General features: G+C 46.8%; 1 protein-coding gene across 2 annotated transcripts in view; it reads right to left on the bottom strand.

Moving 5' to 3' along the window:
• Nucleotides 1-653: 653 nt before the first annotated feature.
• LOC119172106 (sodium-coupled monocarboxylate transporter 1) overlaps nucleotides 654-21554 on the bottom strand; it is a 50831-nt gene continuing 29930 nt past the window's right edge. Inside the window, exons 11-16 of one of the 2 annotated variants that reach the window (XM_075892963.1) lie at nucleotides 16595-16662; nucleotides 13569-13655; nucleotides 12337-12521; nucleotides 7367-7464; nucleotides 5746-5846; nucleotides 654-4660 (exon numbers count right to left, since the gene is read on the bottom strand). In XM_075892963.1, coding sequence (XP_075749078.1) covers nucleotides 4628-4660; nucleotides 5746-5846; nucleotides 7367-7464; nucleotides 12337-12521; nucleotides 13569-13655; nucleotides 16595-16662 — 572 coding nt within the window. In that variant the 3' untranslated portion in view covers nucleotides 654-4627. Of the gene's footprint in view, nucleotides 4661-5745; nucleotides 5847-7366; nucleotides 7465-12336; nucleotides 12522-13568; nucleotides 13656-16594; nucleotides 16663-21554 lie in introns of those variants that run through there. The other variant, XM_075892962.1, reaches the window with a different exon arrangement.

The following is a 21554-nucleotide window of genomic DNA, read 5'->3' as shown; positions in this document are numbered from 1 at the left end:
CAATTGTCCTTCCCTTAGAACTTCCGTTTACAAATATAGCCCTGTGCGCGTACCTTTAGCTCCCTCTATACCCGTATAACTTTCATACTTGATGTACTGAGCACTAAGCCTCTGCAAGTGCGGCTCCTAGCGTTTTCACGCATTGTTCTGAGCACACTTGATAGTGAAATAACAATGTTCTGGCTGACCCTCTGAAATGGATTCCCGAGTATGAACAACGACACTCGCCACCGATCCAAATGCGTGTCTCAGGACACCGATTGCTCTTGCTCAGAGCAGAAACGAATCCTCAATCACCGGTTTTCACCTAAAAATGTTCACTGCGATGCAGTTGTGTGACGCGGCGAAGACTAACAAAAACTTGCCGTCGTGCAGTGAAACGTACTGCCTGGGGCCTTTATCTCTTGAATAGAAATAAATCATCATCTTCATCATTCTCAGCCTGTTTTCATGTCTGCATGAAGGAAGCATTTTTGCAATGATCTCCAATTAACCTTATCTTGTTCTGGCTGATTCTTTTTTATATCCCTGCTAACCTAATATATCAAGCTATCTTGTGACCGGGTCAGGTTTATCCATGTTACACTGCAGAGAAAAAAACTTCATGTGCAATTTTTTGTTTACTTAGTAAGAAGGTATGCCATGCATGCGTATTTGTTTCAGACATTTATTCAATTTTAGGTGATTACAACAGACGGCTACAAAGGTTTCTAGAATATTCGCCGAGTCCGTTCTCAGCACAGAAGGCTTTAAATCATTATTGCCCTTCTTGCGGACAACTGGTCTTAGAAACAGACGTTGAACAGTGCCATGTTGTTTTTCTTTTATTCTTTTGTCGCCTTTATTTTTCCTGTAACATCCATTTACTGTCCTTTTTTATCCATCCTTGCCCCAGCACACGATAGCCAGTCGGTCTAAGAACCTCCCTATCTTTCCGCTTGTTTCTTTCTTCCTCCACCGTGCGGAAACCATCGTGCATGAATAGCAAAACGTGATTAAAAGTTTTAGGTTAACATGAATGGGTCGAGCCATTTCAATATGCAAAATGTTTCCCAAGAATTATGAATCATTGCTGCAACGCGCGGCAATGTTTGACGTACGGCTGCTCCAGGGAGGAAGGTATACCGTGCTAATAAATGTCACGATTCTGTCAACATTGATCATATTTTGTTTATCGCGCAGCCCGTCTGTGTTTTTCAAGCTCCAACTCTAAACAACGCTCACGGTGACTTTCTTAAGCCGGCATTTTCTTCTGTTTTTCGCTCGTACAGACATACATATTTGCACACGTACATGCAAACGTCTTACGAAGAACTGCTCGGGACATTTAAACTACTTCGTTCTACGAGTTGCTACGTTGTAACGAATGGAGCTCCGCGACGTTTTCAATACAGCCTGTGTCATGATGTTAGGGGTTTGCGTGGAAGACACTCTCCATCACGCAGTTCGTTTCGTTGTCCCTCGACTTAAATTTCACCGCAATAGCGGTTTTCCTCGAGACGATCGCTATACGTACAGCTTTGCTGTTATGGCATTTAGGCCGCGAGTTCGGCTGTCGATCGTGGTGATTGCATTCGATGCGGGCGGAGTTTAAAAAAACACCAGTCTACACACATGATGGGTACACGTCAAGCAAATTTACTTGGTCAAAATTTACCCAGAGTTCGTCACTACAGCGTGTCTCGCAATCACGTGTTGCAAGTTTAGGATGTAAAGCCCCAGATTCTTTTTTTTTCTCGCGAACAAAAATCAGGTGGCGACGCCACCGTGAAGTTCGCGCCATAGTCCTTTGTGACGTCACAGATTCCGACAGCTTCTGTTTGGGCAAAGTTGTCCAATAAGACGGACTGCAATGTACTTTAGGAGACCAAAAGACTAACCATACATGGCGTAGAAAGCTTTTTGTGCGCCGTTAGCGGCCGAACTGTAACAAAACATTTTAAGTCTATGATGTCACAGTGACGTGTCAGCATTTAGTCCAGACGCGAAATTCAACGAAGTATAAAAGTGCTGTCATTGTTCAATAAAAATATCACCACAGAACTGACCTAAATAACGTTTTGAACGTCTTTCAGTCTAAAAGCACGTCGGGCAGTTTTTTTTTTTTTTTACAGGTACTTCGTGTTGCTAGCTTAGAGTCACTGACAGTTTTTTTTTTTTTTATTGGCTCTCGAATTAACCTTGCTGAAGTGCGCAACTCAACACGTTGCGTTGTAGCACTAAACCACCGCCATATAGTTCATTTTTATGAAGCTATATAGAACGGTTGTGCCCGCAACATTCCGAGTCACAACTCCGGGGATAATTTTTCAGTCTATCAAGGTCCCGAGTGCGCCGTTGTTTTTGCTACTTCCTCCTTTCACCACGGCCCCACCGCGGTGGTCTACTCGCTAAGGTACTCGGCTGCTGACCCGCAGGTCGCGGGATCGAATCCCGGCTGCGGCGGCTGCATTCTCGATGGAGGCGAAAATGCTGAGGCCCGTGCCCTCAGATTCGGGGGCACATTAAAGGACCCCAGGTGGTTGAAATTTCTAGATCCCACCACTACGGCGTCTCTCATAATCATACGATGGTTTTGGGACGTTAAACCTCACATATCAATCATATCAATCAAATCAATCCTTTCACCACACAAAGAAGAATTCTCAAAGCAAACTCACAAGACGGCATCACATACGAAGTGATGCCGGACCATACCCGCCCTGGACTCGGACCGTACCCTGCCCAAGCCAGGAATAACGGTTTGGGTGGTTGAATATCGAATGCCCGCCCCGCCCTTATCCAATGTTGTACATTTTGTGTGCAAATATATGCACGCGCACATAAAAACACGTACACAAACACATAATGAAGCGAGGACGCTGAAAAATTTTCGCGGCGATGGTATTGTGAAGAAAGAAACTGCGATACCGAGGCCATTTGATGAGTGCCTGAAAGAATGGTTCACGACCAATTCCATCATGTTATACGCCAAGGATTTATTTTTTGTAGTAAGCTATCCGTTTTTTTTTCTAACCGGTTTTCTACTTTGCGCGTTATGTTCTCGATTGTCTGAGATCACTAACAGCATTTTTTTTTATTTCTAAAAAAATGTGTAAGAGAAACGCAACCTTTTCTCAAAGTTCGTTTAGAGATAACCATAGACTCACAGCTATCACACGCATTGGCGCTAGCGGCCACACTGATCACCTTTAGTCCGCCTCTGATCACCTTGAGCACGTCGCCTACAGAACAGAACCGTTACGTAAATGCAGCGGAAAATAGGCGAGCTTCTACTTAAAAGCTTGTAGCCAGTTCCCTTTCGTGATTGGCTGGCCGCTTGCACAAGTCTTCACTGCCGTACAGAAAGAAGTTGGTGTCCCCGATAGGCAATTAAATAAACAGTTGATCCCTCCGACATAGGAATAGGCAAAAACACAAAAGTAAACAAGTCCTTACAAAAGTATTATAATGTTTACTGTACATTTGATATAAGACAGCTTGCGCAGTGCCTGATGGTGTTTGACAGCTATAGCACAGCACAGCTTAACGCGGATGCATCCGCGTTGGCACTTAGTCGTACAACTGCAACCCGACGACCAACGCCCATCATTCGTTTCTGATTAAACAAACCCTTGCGGTGGCAGACGCTTTTGGTAGCTGCATATACTAGTTAACGGTGAGAGCTGAACCAGAGGAAGTGATGTGGCAGCCAGAAAAGCGCGAATGATTGGACGGTGAACTTGGGCTAAGGTCGTCTACTGGCGGTGCGATGGAGTTATTACAACACAGAGGGAAACGCAACGCACGTAGTGCCATGTCTTCCCTCTGGCCGGGCGCGATTTTTCGCTGGGAGAGAGAGAGAGAGAGAGAGAGAAAGTGGGGAACGTGGAGTTAAAGCCAGGTGAGGCTGGCGGGCGTCGCCAAGCTATTTTTGGTATGGATGGATCCTGTGGGCGATGCGGACACTTGGAATGAGGTCGCCACCTGTGGGTTTTTTAAGGGGTTTGACAATAATGCACTTCTATGAGAAACGTGCCGAATGAGACGCACGCTTAGAAACGATGTGTTGAAGGAGCTAATCGCGGATTCCATAGTCATGATGCATTACAGAACTTTAGTAAGAACACTGTGAGACGACAGTGGAAGGTATAAAAGGCGTAATTTTCTAAAGCGTACAAAGCATGTGGCAATGGCGCAGTGGATAGCGTGCCCGACATGTGTCGTCACAAACCCAGAGGTCATGGGTTCGACCTCCGTTGACGAAACTTTTGTCGTGTGATCGTGCGTATTTTTGACGTTTTTTTTCTGTGATGGAAATGCGCCACTGAACTCCTGGTAAACCCAGGCAAAAACACTTTCGTGTTGGAAATGTACGTCAGCATGAAACTTTCCTTGCGGCAATATAGACGACAGCTACTGCTCCACCGCATATTAGTGTCGTCATAGTGTGTACACTTCGTTTTACAAATTTGTTTTGTCTTTGAGTTGTCGAAGTATTGAAATGCCGTTGGTCACGAAACTCGTATGATGAAAATGCAAGCCGACCGCGTTAGACGCGGCAGCGGCGAGTGCGTGCTGGAAATTCAATTCTGCACAATTCAGTAGCGGCCGTTCTTCAGTCGATTGCTTTCGCTGGTGCCAGGCTTTATGCAGCGTCGCCTTGCTGCTGAGGTACGACCTGCAATGCGAACGAATTCACCTGGATCATGCATGTAGCCATAAGATGTTAACTAAGCATTTTAGTTTTAGTTGAAAGACAACTTTAAAAAAAGCATCAATTTTGTTCAGGGAAAAAAGAGTCGCCCCCCCCCCCCTTTTCCCAAGAGCAAACTTGTTCAAAACAAGAGCGTCTATAGGTTCCCCGCCTCTCTATAGCGAGGAGTGTAACACCAGTATAGCTATCAGGTGCGGTTAAAGCGTAACAGTTGCGTTAATGCATGCAATTTTCACCCCCGCTTTTTATATCTCACGCATCTGTTACCTGGCTCCGTCCTGGTTTGGATAGAACGCGTCTCGTTTAAAAGTGCGTGAGAGAGCGATCGACTGAGAGAAAAACCTCTTTACTGAAAAACGGAGAACTCTGCTGGCGTGCTTAAAATCAACTATATACTGTATACAGTGGAAGGGGATAGGGGCCAAAAAAGGAGCAGAAAAGCAGGGAAAAAACATACATAATCATGATATAAGCAACTGAACATGTTATTGTCGTGATGTAAGGCACTTCGACGCTTATCAATAATTTTAATATCATCGGCGAACGTGAAAGTAACTTTTTATTTAATTCACTGTGTTAAGAGGGAGAAGGTCTAGGGCCAAGAACTTTTGTGAAATCTAGAAGTTACTTGTGACGGTGAGCATATTACGCCCTACTTTGTATACGCTTGCATCCTAACATATATTTCATTGTTTATAACGCACCGCAGTTGTCATGATTAAGGAATCAAATAAATTGATGCCTGATATTGCCGGCTGGTAGTAAGTATTAACCTTAAGCGTCGTTACATCGCGACACTGACATAGACAGAGTGGCGCTGTAAGAAAGTTCATGATGAATACTAGTCAACTGGCCCGATTTGGCGTATGTATCGATAGCGCACGATTTGTGAGTATGGCTTACTTTCACGTTCGTTTGTGCACTTGTGACCGACTCAATCGTAGTTATAATGCTGATGCTTTGGCAAGATATGACGATTACCAACTCGGTAAAAAGTGGAAAGAGTCGGTAAAATCACGAAATATTAGTGGGCACATTGGAAAGCTTACCTTCAGGTCGTCCAATTGCTGTTCGTGTTCCTCGCAATCCATCATTCGCTTAGCGACGCATTTGACGTAGAGGTCGGAGTCTTTCGTGCGTCCACTACCGCCTGCATTAGCGCACGCACGAAAATTAGTGGTTCTTGGGCAACTGTCACATCGTACTTTGCGAATTAAAAGGCGGTTTCACTCTGTTATTTCACTAATAACCTTTGGATAAAAAAAAAAAGGACTGTCTTTCAAAACACCCGCTTAAGGGTGAGAACTTTTGCGGCCGCCGGTACTATGGCGCTTTTTATAAAGTCCAAATGAGAGGCACTGGGTGATAATTCCTTTCGCCACTTTCCGGTAACTGGACGAAACGCGGTGGCCACTCACTCGCAGTTCGCGTTTATTCTGAACGCCAGTAACGATCAGCTTTTCAAAGAAGACCGCGGCATCGTGCACTGTTTTTTTTTTTTTATGTAGCGCTTCCGGACTTTTGCGGGAAGCTGTATTCGTCGCCAGGAACAAATTGGAATTCTATACGAAGTAAGGCCAATGTAGGGCGTAGCCAGGAGAGGATTCTGACATCCACACCCCCGAAAATTTTCAGTTTTGCTTGCCTGTATATACACAGACAAACGAACGCATGAACATAAAGTATAGCTGAACCCCCCCCCCCCCCGAAAAAAAATATTTCTGGCTATGCCCTGCTCTATAGGGATCCGGTCTCGCGTAACTCTATGAAATGATGATCAATGTAGTGCGGCCGCTCGAGGGAGCGAAGGGGTTATTGTGCTGATTGTCCGTTCCACGCGCTTCCCGCACAGCCGCAACGCACGTGCCGCACCCCATGAGAGGGTGAAAGAGCGTCGCCAATTGGCTTGTTTGTTCCCCGCTTGCGTGCGGCAGGGATCCGTGCGTTGTGGCTGTGCGGGAAGCGCGTGGAACGGAACGTGCGACAAGAGCAGGAGCCGTCTGCTGACGTCTGTCGCGATAGCCTTTTGATAACAGTTCCCAGTTTCCGTGAACTTTGATCAACGGCGATATTGGTAATAAACGGACTTCAAAATGATGGTTAAGCAGTCATGTTCGTATACGTACAGATGGTTATTCCAAACAGCGCAGAAACGGGACACAGATGAGACCACACAGCACAGGCGCTGACTTCCAACAGGGATTTATTGCGCGAACACGAAATATGCAGGCAGAAAAAGATGCGATCAGCACGATAAAAAGAGTGGCTAGACGTTGCAGGCTGTTGAAGGAGTTAATAGATGGCTTTCGCGTGCGCGAAATAAAATCCTGTTGGAAGTCGGCGCCTCGTTTATGTGGTCTCATCTGCGTTCCGTTTCTGCGCTGTATGATAATCGGCGCTGCAATTGCAACATGGCAGCGCCTTCGGGCAAACAGCCTATGGTAGTACGCTAATGAAAAGCTTTCAAACTATAAAAAAACAGAGTGAGGAAGAGAAGAGGTGCAGTGTAGATGAAGATGTGACCCAACATTCGGAGGTATACTATAACATAGAACAGGTGTGGCTGAACGTCAGCAGACGCAAAGTAAGCTAGAGGTTGCCGACGAGGGGTTCATGATTGATATCTCGATGTGCATACGTGATCCCACCTGTGAAAATATGCATGCTCACCTGTGAAGATGCTGAGAATGATGCCCGTCGTCATAGTGACGCCGAATCCTAGCACGGGAACAAACAAATGTGACAGCCGGTAGAGCTTCAGAAGTCCCCTGCAGACAAAGAAGAGTGCGACGACTGTAAGCGTTCATCCTCAGACAAATGTGTTGGCGCGACACCTAAAAGGGTCGCTTGTCCCACGAAAGAACTCTGATGTAGAAGGGTGGCGGTTTGGAATAGTTCGTATGTCATTATTATTGCTCCATAGCCGTAACTTACCCCCATATTCTAGAACGTCCCTCCACTCAACACTTCACCTTCACTGGAGAAGGCCGATGGGAGCGCCATCTCTAGGCAGGGAAAGTCACTGCATATCAGCAATAATCTGCTGCGATTGTTGAGTAGCACAGCGTCACTTTCAGCCGAGCAGCGGCGCAGTATTCAACTCTGTCAACTGAAGGGTGAAAGTCGAGTCGAGGAGCGTTTGTGAATATGGGGGTTAGAACTATAGACATGGAGACAAACGAGGAGAAGCGCTACACCTGATGAAACGTTTCGCGAGCGACGGCCTGTCTTATAAAAAAAGGAAGGGTAAAATCCTGAGAAAGTTGGGAAAAAAGATATGGCGCAGATATTCACCCCAATACACTTTAATAAAGGTAATTGCCTTACTTACAGCCGAGTTTGAAGATTCTTAGCAATGGCTGTGTCACCGGCCGACTCTCTCGCATCCTCTAGTTGGCGTACCTTTGCTCTTGACACCCGAGACTTCAGTGGTGCCTATATCTTCGATAACTACTCGACATGAAAATGGAAGTCTCTGCAGCACCGAAGGTCATCGTTTCGACTAAAGCTATTGCACAGCATATTTTATTCTCACACTAGAATTCCCCGTGAAGTATACATAAGCCGGCCTCACTACATTTCAGTCCGCAAAGATCATGAACGCAAGATAAGAGAATATAAATGCAATACATCGTCCTTCAGCAATCTTTTTTGATTGATTTGTGGGGTTTAACGTCCCAAAACCACCATATGATTATGAGAGACCCCGTAGTGGAGGGCTCCGGAAATTTCGACCACCTGGGGTTCTTTAACGTGCCAGCAATCTTTTTTCCCGAGAACTATCAGTCAGTGCAATCGATTTCCTCGCACAATTGTAGAAATTTCTTCGACAGATGCGTTCTTTTCTGCAATAAAAAGATTGAATCTTTCGACCGCAAAGCCCTATAGACTGCGTGTGTGCGCCTGGCAGTCGCCATGATGTGTGCGATATCTTGGTTGTAAGCTATGTTGTTTTGTTTTGATTTTTTAATTTGCCCTTGTGCTGGACGAATGGCGCACTTTGTTTTAATTATTATTTTTTGTGGTTTCAGAATTTTTTTCTATTTCCAATACACGTGACTTCTCTGACGCATCTGTGCTCGGTGCAGCTGTGCATGTTTTGTGTCCTGCAAATCTACTTCTTTTCTTTTTTTACACAAACTTATGTGAACCTGCAATTTTCATGTTCTTTTCCTGTACCTTCTCCCCCCCCCCCCTGTACGCTCTAATGCCTGTATAGGCGCTGTGTGTATTAAAATAAAAAGTAAAACTATAAATAACAGCATAATAAATTTTTCATTTGTCCCATCAATGCCCCGCCACGGTGGTCTAATGGCTAAGGTACTCGGCTGCTGACCCGCAGGTCGCGGGATCAAATCCCGGCTGTGGCGGCTGCATTTTCGATGGAGGCGGAAATGTTGTAGGCCCGTGTGCTCAGATTTGGGTGCACGTTAAAGAACCCCAGGTGGTCGAAATTTCCGGAGCCCTCCCCTACGGCGTCTCACATAATCATATGGTGGTTTTGGGACGTTAAACCCCACATATCAATCAATCAATCAATTTGTCCCATCAACTCAACTTCCACTGATATGATCCAACAACTAGTAGACTTAATATTGTGACGTTGAAGAAAGCAGCAGTCGGCGTACTCAATACTCAACTTTTTATTCGAGTGGCCTCGTGGCAAGGAATTCAAAAGGTAAAGTACAAACAATAACCGCTGTACATTGACAGCGGCAAGCACTGCCGTGAGGCTACGATAATCTCATCTGCAGTTAGGCGCGTCAGCATTTCATGCCCGCGACATCGAAGTTTCCAGATTTATCGTCTGTGGCAGCGTTATTTCCAGAACGAAGTTGTTCTCGTAGCGGGCTCAAGCTTATCAGACGATTCTGAAATGATCCGGAAGGTTTCTAGAGACTCGGGCGCGGTTTGCGCAAATCATTGGTGATATTTGTAACCAAGGGCGTAGCCAGGAAGTGGCACACTAAACGCGTGCCCCCCCCCCCCCCCCCCCCACCCGAAATTTCTTTCGCCATGACATAGGGAGCGAAAAGTGGCCATTTTAAACGGGGGAAAATATTTCTGGTTACGCGCTTGTGTGTAACATGCTGGTTATATGAAAATAAGCGCATGCGGCAAGATCAGTTGACCTAAAGTGAGAATCAATTATTGAAAAAGGAGACGGCAAACATTTGGGTAAGTCTGTATAAACTCACAGCAACCTGGTTGCAGGAGGGGCCAGGCTTTAGGATCGTTACAACTATAAGAGATTTTTTTTTTCGGTTGATGAGCAATAACCAGTCACGATAGTTTCGGTGGAAAAGGCGAGAAGCTTTTTTTTTATAAGTGTTTGCGAAACACGAAAAATAAATTAAATTTTTAAAAATTCTATCAAGCTCGCATTTTTTTAATTCGTTGATAGCGAAGTCCACCGTCGCGTTGCTCTTGTTGGTTTTATTATAGGGAGCGACAAGAGGCCAGAACACGCGATTACTTGCAGGTGGAAATAAAAATACCGTGAATTATAAAGACACTTTCAAGCATCCTTCTCGCGATCCGAGTAGAATTCGTATCATTAAATCGTGTTTAAAAGTCGTGAGAAACCTGCATGTAGCACAGCTTAGTGGATTATCGAGTCCTTCACTTCGTAAACTTAGCTGTACGTAGTCTTACGCTCTCCTGCACGCCGCATTCAGTGCTTAAACAGTAGGAGTTTGTACATTATTAGTAGTACAGACTATTTTGTGTTGCTTACTAAGTGAAAAAAAACAAGACGGAAAAAGATGGAAGCTTTCACTAACCGTGTAAAGCTTAGTAATAAAAGGCGCAGCTGGTAGATAATAGGGACTTAACGTGGCCTCTGTCTGGTCTTTCCTAGGCGTAGAAAACGTAGAGCGAACCACGTTCTGTCACAGAACTTGCAATAATGCCTAAATTTCTACCGCCAAAAACTCACGTGCTAACTTGGTTGTGTCATCCCCGGCCAGATGGCGGCTGCATTTCCGATGGAGGCGGAAATGTTGTAGGCCCGTGTGCTCAGATTTGGGTGCACGTTAAAGAACCCCAGGTGGTCAAAATTTCCGGAGCCCTCCACAACGGCGTCTCTCATAATCATATGGTGGTTTTGGGACGTTAAACCCCACAAATCAATCAATCAATCAATCCCCGGCCAGAGCGCGCGCCATTCGTCACTCGTACCCGGGTCAGCGGACTGGCTCCGTTGCTGAGCGCGGCTAATAACCAACGGGCGCGGACGGTTCTTTGCAGACTCCCGACGTTTTACCTCCAGCTTTAACAGCTTCGATCCTTAAAAATTTGCACGCTGAGAAGCGGCGCTGCCTTCGCGACAACTGGCGGAACATGTCGAGTCATTGCGCATGCGCGCGGAGTGCAGGCAGCGAACCTTCCCGCATAAACACGAACCACTCTCGCGTGCGTTCCCCACTATTTGCAGCATGCGTTGTGTGTTCATTTCTGAAATTTCGGTTGAAGCGCACCGAGAAACACAGACTAAAAGTGCGTTTCGGTGCGCCTTAACGAAAATTTAAAAAAAAACGAACGTAAACCAACTGGCCGAACATGCCATCTTGCTATGCTGTGTGTACACGACGTTATAATTGCGCAGATAGAAAATTCTGGTTATAACTATTTCACGGCGTTTCTCGTCTCGCATTCCGTGATTAGACACACTGTTGGTAAGTTTTCTCATTCGTTAAAAAAAACAGGCACTTTAAAAAGAATTTCCGGTGCATTTTCGACTATATTCAGGCAATGGCGTTTCTAAATAGTATTAACAGCCCTGTAATAGCTAGGGTGGTTCATTTTGCGGGAGAGTTATCAAAACAATTAGAAATAAGCAATAAACGATGAGTCAAAAGCGAAACAGGGAGTTGCTTCTATGCTGGGTATGCGTCGACGTTATGAAACCAGGGCTACAGGCCCCAACGACAGGCAAATATGCAAACATAACACACATGCTTCTGCGCAAAAAGCAAGCTGTCGATGTTATCCAAAGCGTATTCAGGCTGTGCCAGCCCATCTGAACTTAGCAGTGACGAGTGTTTTTTTTTTTTCCTTGAGAAATATCCAGTCGGTAAACTTAGAGCAAAGTTTTACAAGCCTTCTGATTTACATGTTACCGATATAATTATCTCTCTCCTTCTTTAACAAACAAATAAATAAATGAAATAAGATCACATGTTTACTGATACATTCACCTAAGACGTTCTGTACCTCAGGTGTTTCTGCACTGCCTCTGGTGTTTCTGCATTGCCTCTGTTATTCGCCCGCCTCTGATCTAATGACGGTGTCGGGCGATGGTGCCATTGCACAAACAAAATCACCTTTCAAGGCATCTCGCAAACTCCCACGGAAGGCTCTTAGAAAAAAAAATGCCACAAAAGTAAGTAAACATATTTGTTCGGATTGATTGACCAATATGTGGGGTTTAACGTCCCAAAACCACCATATGATTATGAAAGAAGGCTTAGTGGAAGGCTCTGGAAATTTATACCACCTGGGGTTCTTTAACGTGCACCCAAACCTGAGCACACGGGCCTACAGCATTTCCTCCTCCATCAGAAATGCAGCCGGGATTCGATCCCACCGACCTGTGGGATATTCGTTCGTAGTTTAAGAAAAGGTAAGTGGATCCTTACTGGGGCTCCAGTGGCGACCGGTGCATGGATGCGTTGAAGTGACCGCTGAGGGCAGGTAGTGACGCCGCGTCTTCACACCCTTCGACGGAGGTCGGGAGGTCTTCGCTGGGCGAGCCGTAGATGAGACCCCCTATCACCACCCACAAGCACATGGCCTCGCCTAATAGAAGGCCAACCAGGGCGCCCTGAAAGATTCGCGGTACATCGGAGAAAATGCGGAATAAGCGTATCTGGTGAAGTCAAACCCAACAGACAAGGGAAGAAAAAAATAGTGAGAGAGAAGGAAAAAACGCTAACTGACAAGTGCAACGTCGCTGTAGTTAGAAAATGTGCGCATGCGCAGAGAATTTTCAGAAAACGTAAGCAGAAACAGCAGCAGCCGCGACAAACCCTCGCGACAAACATAACTCATGGTAAATGTATCAACAGAAAGCAGTGGAAATGAGAAGCATAAGTAAGCCGTTAACTGCGCACAAATGACAAACAAAAAGGAGAATTCTAACCAAGAGTGATGGTAATCAGTTGTTCACTGACTAATATGGACATGTGCAGTTAGAACTATCCATTCCAACCCGCACTGTCACAACATTTTGAGCTGAAAGTCAGCGCTCATGTTGTGTGCAGTGTCTCTTCAAACAAGGCACTCGTTTGTTGTAACGCGTATGATATGGAATCACCATAACACGCGAAGAAGGCACATAACCAGCACACAACGACGGAACGATACGGACAATTGCTGCGCTCACAGCAAGCTCATTCAGAAAAGAACAGGTTTAATACACACACACACCAGTGCACCACGCGAAATAATCCCACTACACGTGGCACGTATTGCCTCATTGTGGTCTGACACCATTTTTCTCCCCAGTGTCCCAAGGAAGTGTTCACTGCGTCAAAAAAAAGCACCAGGACATTCATCGAAAAAAAAAAAGGTTTCATTTCTGTGTGTGTTTCATCTTTGTAATAATAAAAAAAGCATGCCCGTTAGAAAAGCATCGACTAAGCCAAGAATGAAGTATCCTGGTGTCTGCAAATTATGGACAAGCCACGTGAACAAGGCATCGCTTATCTACGCAACCTGCGCATTAAGGGCAGGCACGTGACTGCATAAGTTTGTCGCCGTCGAAAATATTGACGTTGGTCTACCTACTGAAATGCCCCATAACATTCCCGCGATGGTAAGAATACCAACAGATAGCGCGTTGTCCGCACAACATCTAGCACGAACGTACCTTTTTATTGCTTAACGGAAGTAGCAGTCCCATCGTGAAGACTCCCAGTAAAGGGCCAGACAGAGCACCGGACATTGCGAAGGCTGCCTGTAACGAAAGCGTCAAAGAACATGAACCACGCAGGATCGCTCCGATATCCACGGTGTCGGGACGAAACGTTTTAGAGCGCAGCTCTCAAGGCCTGACCACATGCACGCGTTGCAGCGCGTCAGGGCGTGGTTTTTGGACGCGGTACCTCACCCTCTCCCCGTGGAGAGGACGGGTGCGTTGCTACGCGGTGCTGCGCGCCCTTTCTCTTTATAGGGAGAGGCCGCGGCGACGCGTCAAGACAAGTTGGTCAAAAAAAAAGTCACGCACTGGAACGGGTACGTGTGGTCAGGCCTTTAGGCATCTGTTCGTGCGTTGAGCGTCGTCGCCGGTGTAAACGATAGAGCGGACGAGGACGAAAGGGAGAGAGAACGCGGAGTCTGTCGATATCACCAGCCACTGGCCTCTAACCTCGCTGTCTTCCTCCGTCACGCGCGCAGATGTTCGTGTGCATGCGGGGCGGGAATATGCACTGCGGCGAGCTTCGCTTGTAACGAGGCCGTCGGTGTTTTGCTTGGTTCGCGACGCCTGCAGTGCGCAGAGTGGCGTGCGTAGCACTCGGGCGCTGGCAGTTTCTGTGACAATATGCGAAGAATGTTTCACTGTTACAAGTGTGGACAGCCCGAACTTGAAACACAGTTGATGTCGTCCCAACATGAAGCTGCGCTCAGAATCTGCATTAGGCATCATCGTAATTATTGGTGATTTTATTTTCCATTTCGTTACAGTTTCCTTCTACCGAAAAAAAAGTAGCGTTCCCTTCCTGCCCGAAAAAAAAATCCGTAATGGTTCTCAACGGTTTTTCTTTGTTCGAAAAATTTGGATGTTAATCAAATTATAAAAAAAAACACCGTATTTACATTTCTTGTTAATGAATTGCGAGTTCTCCGAGCAGGCTGAACGCTTTTCGCCAAGGGAGTAAGCATGGTCTCAGAAGCAGAACACCATAGCGTGCGATATCCTATATGCGATACCACTGTTATGGTACACTTCAGCGCCGGGAATAACCACTCCATGCTGACCTGTGCTACTGGCGCATCAAGATCCGCCTGCGTTAATGTAAACAGCTTCATTTGCCACTCGATCTTTTTAGTTTCTCGAAACCTTTAAACACATCTTTACCTCTGAATACCTGCCTGTGACACGCATTAATTCTGTCCCTTGAGATGTGTATTAATGCTCACGCTGCATTACCTTGGTAGTTCCGCATTACCAAATTTTTCCTCGAACTGAAAACCGATAAGTATATTTTGTTTTCACTGCGGAAAGAAATGACTGATAGCGTTTCAGTAATGTTCTGTTCCAATAAAAACTTTTCTTTTATTTTTTATTGCACACTACCAATAAAACCAAATGATCCTGAAGATTATTATCTTGCTCGTGTCTGCTATCATCTAACCAACAGTGACAGCAGGCATTTCAAATGCGCCGGTTATTAAAAAAAAATGCTGGTTGCTTCACGCCGTATATTGTAGCCTTACTGGTTATACGCACAGTCAGCAAACTGTTCGCGGTGCGGTGACATCGATTAATTTGGAGAATTTAACGTCTCAATGCGACTCGTTCCTTGAGATGCGCCGTACACAGTAGAGGGTTCCGGATAATTTTGACCACCTGCGATTCATTAACGTGCGCTGACATTGCACAGTACACAGACTGCGCAGCATTTTGATGGAATCAAAATGTGACGACCGCAACACGTAATCAGGGAGCGGACTCAGCTGCGCACCAAAACCACTGGACCACGGCAACGCCCATTTTATGAGATCACAATAATGCAGGTTATGCCGGCAGTGGCGCTTCGAATCCGACTTTGAAGCCGACTTGTTTTGTATCTCATCAGGAGGTGTAAGAGAAGTGAGTAGTAAAGTTTTTAAAAGTTCAAACATTTCTTTCACTGTAGTAAATACATGAAATGGTTTAAATGCACTTAATCGCATTTCTGCTGTTAAGTTTACACAAGTGTGCACTTTCACTAAGCACGTGACGACATTTAGCACCAGGAAGTTTTTATAGGGACATCAGAAACGCGTAAGGAGTAACAAAAACAAGCAATAAAGGCTCGCTGTCGTAGTATCAGCGGCTAATGTGTTGTGCCGGCGAGCTCGAGGTCGCACTCTCGATTAGCGGCGACAACGGCCACATTTCGAAGGAAACGAAACGGAAGCACACCCATGCACTTATATTTAGGCATACATGTTAAGGAAACCTCCGCCCCGCTGGTGTAGCGCTTACGATGTTCGGCTGCTGATCCGAAGGTCACGGGTTCGATTCCCGCCGTGGCGGTCGTATTTGTCACATTTAGATGTTTGCGTGCAGAAGATTCTAGGACCTTGGGCATCTGCCTCAGTTGCGCAGAAAGCGACTAAAGCACTCCTACTTTACTTAAAGTCAACAAACCTGAGCGACCGCCTGTAGACTGTGTCTGCTCCCCCGAGTGTGCTCGTGATTGTGTGTACCTTCTTATCTCTCTGCAACCTATTTTCTCCCCTTCATCCCTTCCCCAGTGCAGGGTAGCAAACCGGATGTGCGTCTGGTTAACCTCCCTGCCTTTTCTTGTATCTTTATCTCTCTCTCTCTCTCAAGATGGAGGTAAAATTATACAGGCCCATGCACAGTGCGACTTCATTGCGCGTTAAAGAACATCATATGGTCGAAATCTCCGGAGCGCTCCACACTAGCGTTCCTCGTAATCGTATCGCGGTTCTTGGACGTGACACCCCAGATATTCACATTGAGGAACCACAGGGTAGTCAAAACTTATCCGCAGTCCGTAGGCATGATGTGCCTGATAATTAGGTCGCTGTCTGGGCATGCACGCAAAACTTTATCGTTCAAATTTAAACGAAAAAAGAAGTAACTTTTCATACATCATTCGCTAAGAAAAATTACGTGTATCTCAGCGAACGAATCGCCCGTAGAGTAAACGCTGCGCTTACTTTGAGGATTGATCCCACCGAGCCGGCGACAAAGGCTAGGCCAATGGTCAGCAATCCGTAGGTGGCAGCTGAAACATAATGTAAAAATGCAACAACTTAATACAAATATAAACACTATTACTTTTCTTGCGCGCGAACAGAGATCGCGCATGATAACAATAAACCTAGCTTTTTAACAATATGTTTTACTCTTCGTGATTAAAGGATACGTGGCTCAGGGTCCTTCACACTGCTGTCATCTCGATGCAAAACTATTAAAGAAAAAACAACTCAACCAGTGCCGCTTCGAGGACACCAATCAAACGATCAAGCTCGTCGTGTTCTCTTTGTCAGGCTAACACACTTCGATGTTTTGCAAGCCTTTGCACGCACCTTGTATCGCATGCTCTCAATTAAACGCTCTTTGTCAAGCATTGAAGGGCTGGTATGGTTTCATTGCATCTTGATTACACCACTATTACACACAGGTTTACAGAGAAGACTCCGCTTAAGATGTTACGACATGGTGTATCACTCCTCTTTACTAAGTACATTTTGTTAGGTTTTGACGTGGTATAGTATAGTCACCCTGTTTTATAGCCACAGATTATGAAGTTACAGTGGTCTGATAATGGTAACGCGCACGCCATTTGGCTGGGCCTTCCCGTTGCGTTGTTCCTATTTAGAAAGGCAGTTGCGCGTGGTGAGATTTAGCCAATTTCTGTAGCACACGCGCATTTATGACGACGATAGTTTTGTCATAGACCGCGTAGTCTTCTGCGATACGTACCAGTTCGTTGGGCTAAGCGCTGCCTTTATCATTGGTGGATCAGTGTTAAGTGAACGGGTTTACGCAATGTATGTGGCACATATTGGTTCATGATGCCCACAAGCGTCACCACGAAACCTAAATACGAAAGTCTCGACCAATAACTAGTTTCTCTGTCAGAAATCAATGACGATTTTTAATGCTGCAAAACACGGGCTCCCTGCAGTCATGTTGATTATTTGGCCCACGTTCTGTGGTGACGCGATGCAGCATAGACCGGTTCGATTGAATACGCTGTGTAGTTAAGGGTATAAAAGTGTGTAAACTGCGTATGTTCATAGTTCGTGCTATTTTTTTTGCTGTGTTTGCCTAATTCAGTATTGTTGCGAAGCCACCTCCGAAATCCCACCGCTGACCTCCACTGTTGCGAAAGACGGCGACGCCAACACAGTCCCGAAGGCGCCACTGCTTTTAACTCCACCGGGAATGTCACCAGCCGTTTGGTAGCGTATGTTTCTCAGCTCGCGACTGCTTCTGCGCAGAGCTGATAAGACGAGCGGACGAGACGACGGTGAGTTAAACAAGGTTTATGTACAGCATATATACAGAGGCGTTACAATTTCGGCACTGGGGCCGACAGAGACTCGAAGAGCCGAGCTCTCCTCTCTAACACATAGGTCAGCTTTTCGCCTAAGACCGCCGACTCACACACATGTCGGCTCTCCGACACGGGGACTCCTCTCCATAGGACCGCCGATCGCGACGCACCGCAGGGCTTCTTTTATAGGCACCGGGTCGAACCAAAATGTCCAATTAGAAGCGCCGCTGGTCGTCAGGGCACACTCCTCCAATGGGGTCGCCGCTGGGCCACGTCAGACCCCCAGACATGAAGACGCCCGTTGTTTACTCGACGGGGCTCGCTGTCACGTGCGCTGCTGACTCACTGCACGTGCTCTGGCGCCGCGCGTGTTTACGCCGTTGAGTTGTTCGCGTCAGGCGGACTGCGGGCTGGCCTTGACCCAGATTGCCTTTTTCAGAGGCACGGACGTTTGCTGAGGACTCGCTGGCATAACAGCACCCCCGCCGCCAGACAATGCGCCGAAAAGACGAGCTGCTTCCACGGGGCTCGGATGACAGGCGCGCTCGTTCGCCAGGTCTCTCCAGGTTCGCCTCCAGGGCCATGGGGAGAATGCAGCTCCAGACTGTTCCGGGAACACATCCCATTCTTGACGATGGATCCCAGCTCCACTGGCTTGTCGCCACAACTTGTCGACCAGCTTCACTCGTCTCTTCTCACCCTCTTCGGTTTCAATACTTGTCGATGGTTCTGCAACTTGCTAAGAACGGTTCGACAACAGACAACACACGACACAAGCAAGTGCCCTCGGTCACCCGACAGAACACCAGACAAAGTATAGTACAACATATACCTATCTACGTGTCTATCGGAATTTTGTTCCCTCTACATCAAGAGGCACATGTGGGACACAAGACTCTTAAAGTAAGAACTTGAATTTTTCACACTTACAACAACGCAACGAATTAGAATACCACATAAAGTTGGCCCCTTGAGATCACTCTAAACGAGAGCGCTCAGCCCAGGTCGTGATGAGGTCAAAATTTTTGCCCCGAATCGCCAGCCAGAAACCGAAAGGTTGAGAAGGTACTAGCTAGAACGCACTGCTCAATGCACCTGCATTAGCGTTTAGCTTTCCCTTTTTTTTGATAGCGAACGTCAAAGTTGCGCTGTGGAGCAACATGCTCCATCTCAGTAACCGGCCACTTTTAGGCGACGATACCTATGCGGCACCAAGAGCGGCTCACACTTTCGACGTTGCACAGGGGAACAACGATACGGCTTGCTACGGATTGACTCCTCACCGCTTAGATCGATATCGTGTTCGATCACCCTCGTGTTTCCGGGGCGGTCCGAAAACACGTCTTCAAACTCGGAACCAATCTTTCTCAGGTCCTCTTTCTCAGGTCCTCCTTCACTTAAGCTAGGCTCTAGGTTTATCTGCTCCCGGATTACTTTCGATCCCCCTTCAATTACCTCACTAGAACTCAAAATTTCTGCTTCCTCTTCCTCTGAAGCATTCAACAACAGATTTACGACCGCTTGATGTTGAACGTATGGTTTCATCAAGTTGTAAATTTTGTCCGGCCGCCTGCCTAATTTCACTTCATAATTTGTATCGCAAGGATTCGATAATACTTTGGCGGGCCCTTCCCAATCAACCTCAAGCTTGTTCTTTTTGAACGGCTGCAGCAGCATTACCTGACTCCCTACTTCAAAAGCACGCTTCTTCACCGATTCCTCGCAGTGCTCCTTCGACAGCACTTTTGCCGCGTTTTTCTGGCTTTCCGCTAGCGCTTCAATTTGGCTTTCCACTAGCGCTTCAATCGAGAGATCCTCACGCTGCTCTCGAATGAGCGTCTCTCGATCAACTCTCGGCAGCTCGCTCCAACTTTCCGCTACAGGCGAGAGCGTTGCAACCCTCTCGCTCTGATCCAATGGCGCCATGTCGTCTCCCCTTTCTACGGAAACCGCGCCGGTCGGTTCGGCGACGGGCCGCTCGCGTGACTGCTCACATGACTCATGCGGAAACTTTCCTTTCTGGGGTTCCCTCGACCCGCCGACAAGGTCACTTGAGAGTTCACCGCATTGAACCAGATCAAGCTGCCGCGATAGCTTCCGCGCTTGCGATCGCGTGAGGGCCATGCACGCTAAGTTGGGGAAGAACGATTTGCCCTGCTCTTTGAGAAGCTGCTCCGAGTTGTTGGAGAAGAGATAAGGAAAACGATCATTTAGCGCTGCAGACACAGCCGCTTCGGTGCGAAGCTTACCGAACGGGCCTTCAATGACAACCGTGGTGATTGGTAAGGAAACACTCTGCTCCTCGGCGACTTGCCTGATCCACGCGCATTCTCCTGTAAAGTCATCCGGAGACACCAATGAAGGATGGACAACGTCCATAGTTGCCGCTGAGTCTCTAAGTGCTCGGCACGTTTTCTCATTCACCCTAATTTCTTGAAGATACGGCTCCAACAACCGCATGTTTTTTTCTGATTCTCGGATCGTTGCGAAGGCAAACTTTTCATGACAGTTTCTCGCGATGTGCCCTTCCTTTTTACAGTTGTAGCAGATTAGCGGCTTCCGTTTGTTTTCCGATTCAAATGCCTGTGTGGTAGAAACCTCACTCGATTTCTCCGCTTCTGTTTGCCCTTCCCCTACACTATCCTTCGTAAGAGACGGGTCCTTCTTGAAATTACGGTGCGGAGCGGGTCTCCGTTGATCAGGTTTCTTTGAAAAGCCCCCTTTTCTCTCATCCTTTTCAACGCGCACTGCCCTGCTGTGCAACTTTCGGCGAGTATAATACTCCTCAGCTAACTCTGCTGCCTTGTTTAGCTGTACTTCCCCAAGTCTGTCCTGCAGCCAAAGTCTGACATTATCCTCGATGCAGCGGTAGAATTGCTCCAATGCAACGCATTCCACCACTTTATCGCGGTCGTCATAAACACCTTCGCCCTTGAGCCATTCGATTAAATCGGCTTTAAGACGAAACGCGAAGTCAACGTGTGACTCATTCCCCTTTTCAGCATACCGGAACCTTTGCCTGAAAGCCTCGGGTGACAACTTATAGCGTCTCAAGAGCACTTCTTTAACCTCGTCATAGCTCTCAAACGCTTCTCTCGACAAGCAAGTTATCGCGTCGGACACTTCGCCGGGAAGAAGAGCTAACAGGTTCCGCGCCCAAAGAGACCGCTCCAAAGCGTTTCGCTCACAGACGTATTCAAACTTGACGAGATATTTCGCCATGTCCTCGCCTACTACGAACGGTGGCAGTTGGTCCCGAATTCTAAAACCGCTGACTTGAGTCGTCGGAGAAGCTACGCTAGGCGCCTGCGAACACTGTAGGATGGCCAATTCTAGTCGTTTCAACTCTAGGCGCTCTTGTCTCTCGGCCTCCTCGCGCTCGCGACGTTCACGCCTTTCAGCTTCCTCACGGCGTGCTTTAATATCCACCCAGGCCTCATCGACTTCCTCAGCCGACACTCCCTCATCCTTCATGATCTCAAGGATCGCTTGTTTTCGTTTCGCACGGCCTAAAGTAATGCCGAGTTCCTCACAAATTTCGATGAGTTCCTTCACTTTAAGGTTCTCCATCGTTCACACTAGCCTCTTGCTGTTTGCCCCTGTTAAGAATCTAC

Source organism: Rhipicephalus microplus, chromosome 4, assembly GCF_043290135.1.
Source record: "Rhipicephalus microplus isolate Deutch F79 chromosome 4, USDA_Rmic, whole genome shotgun sequence".
NCBI lineage: Eukaryota > Metazoa > Arthropoda > Arachnida > Ixodida > Ixodidae > Rhipicephalus > Rhipicephalus microplus.
Note: the sequence above shows the minus strand (reverse complement) of the source record. Positions and strands in the feature narration are given on the sequence as shown.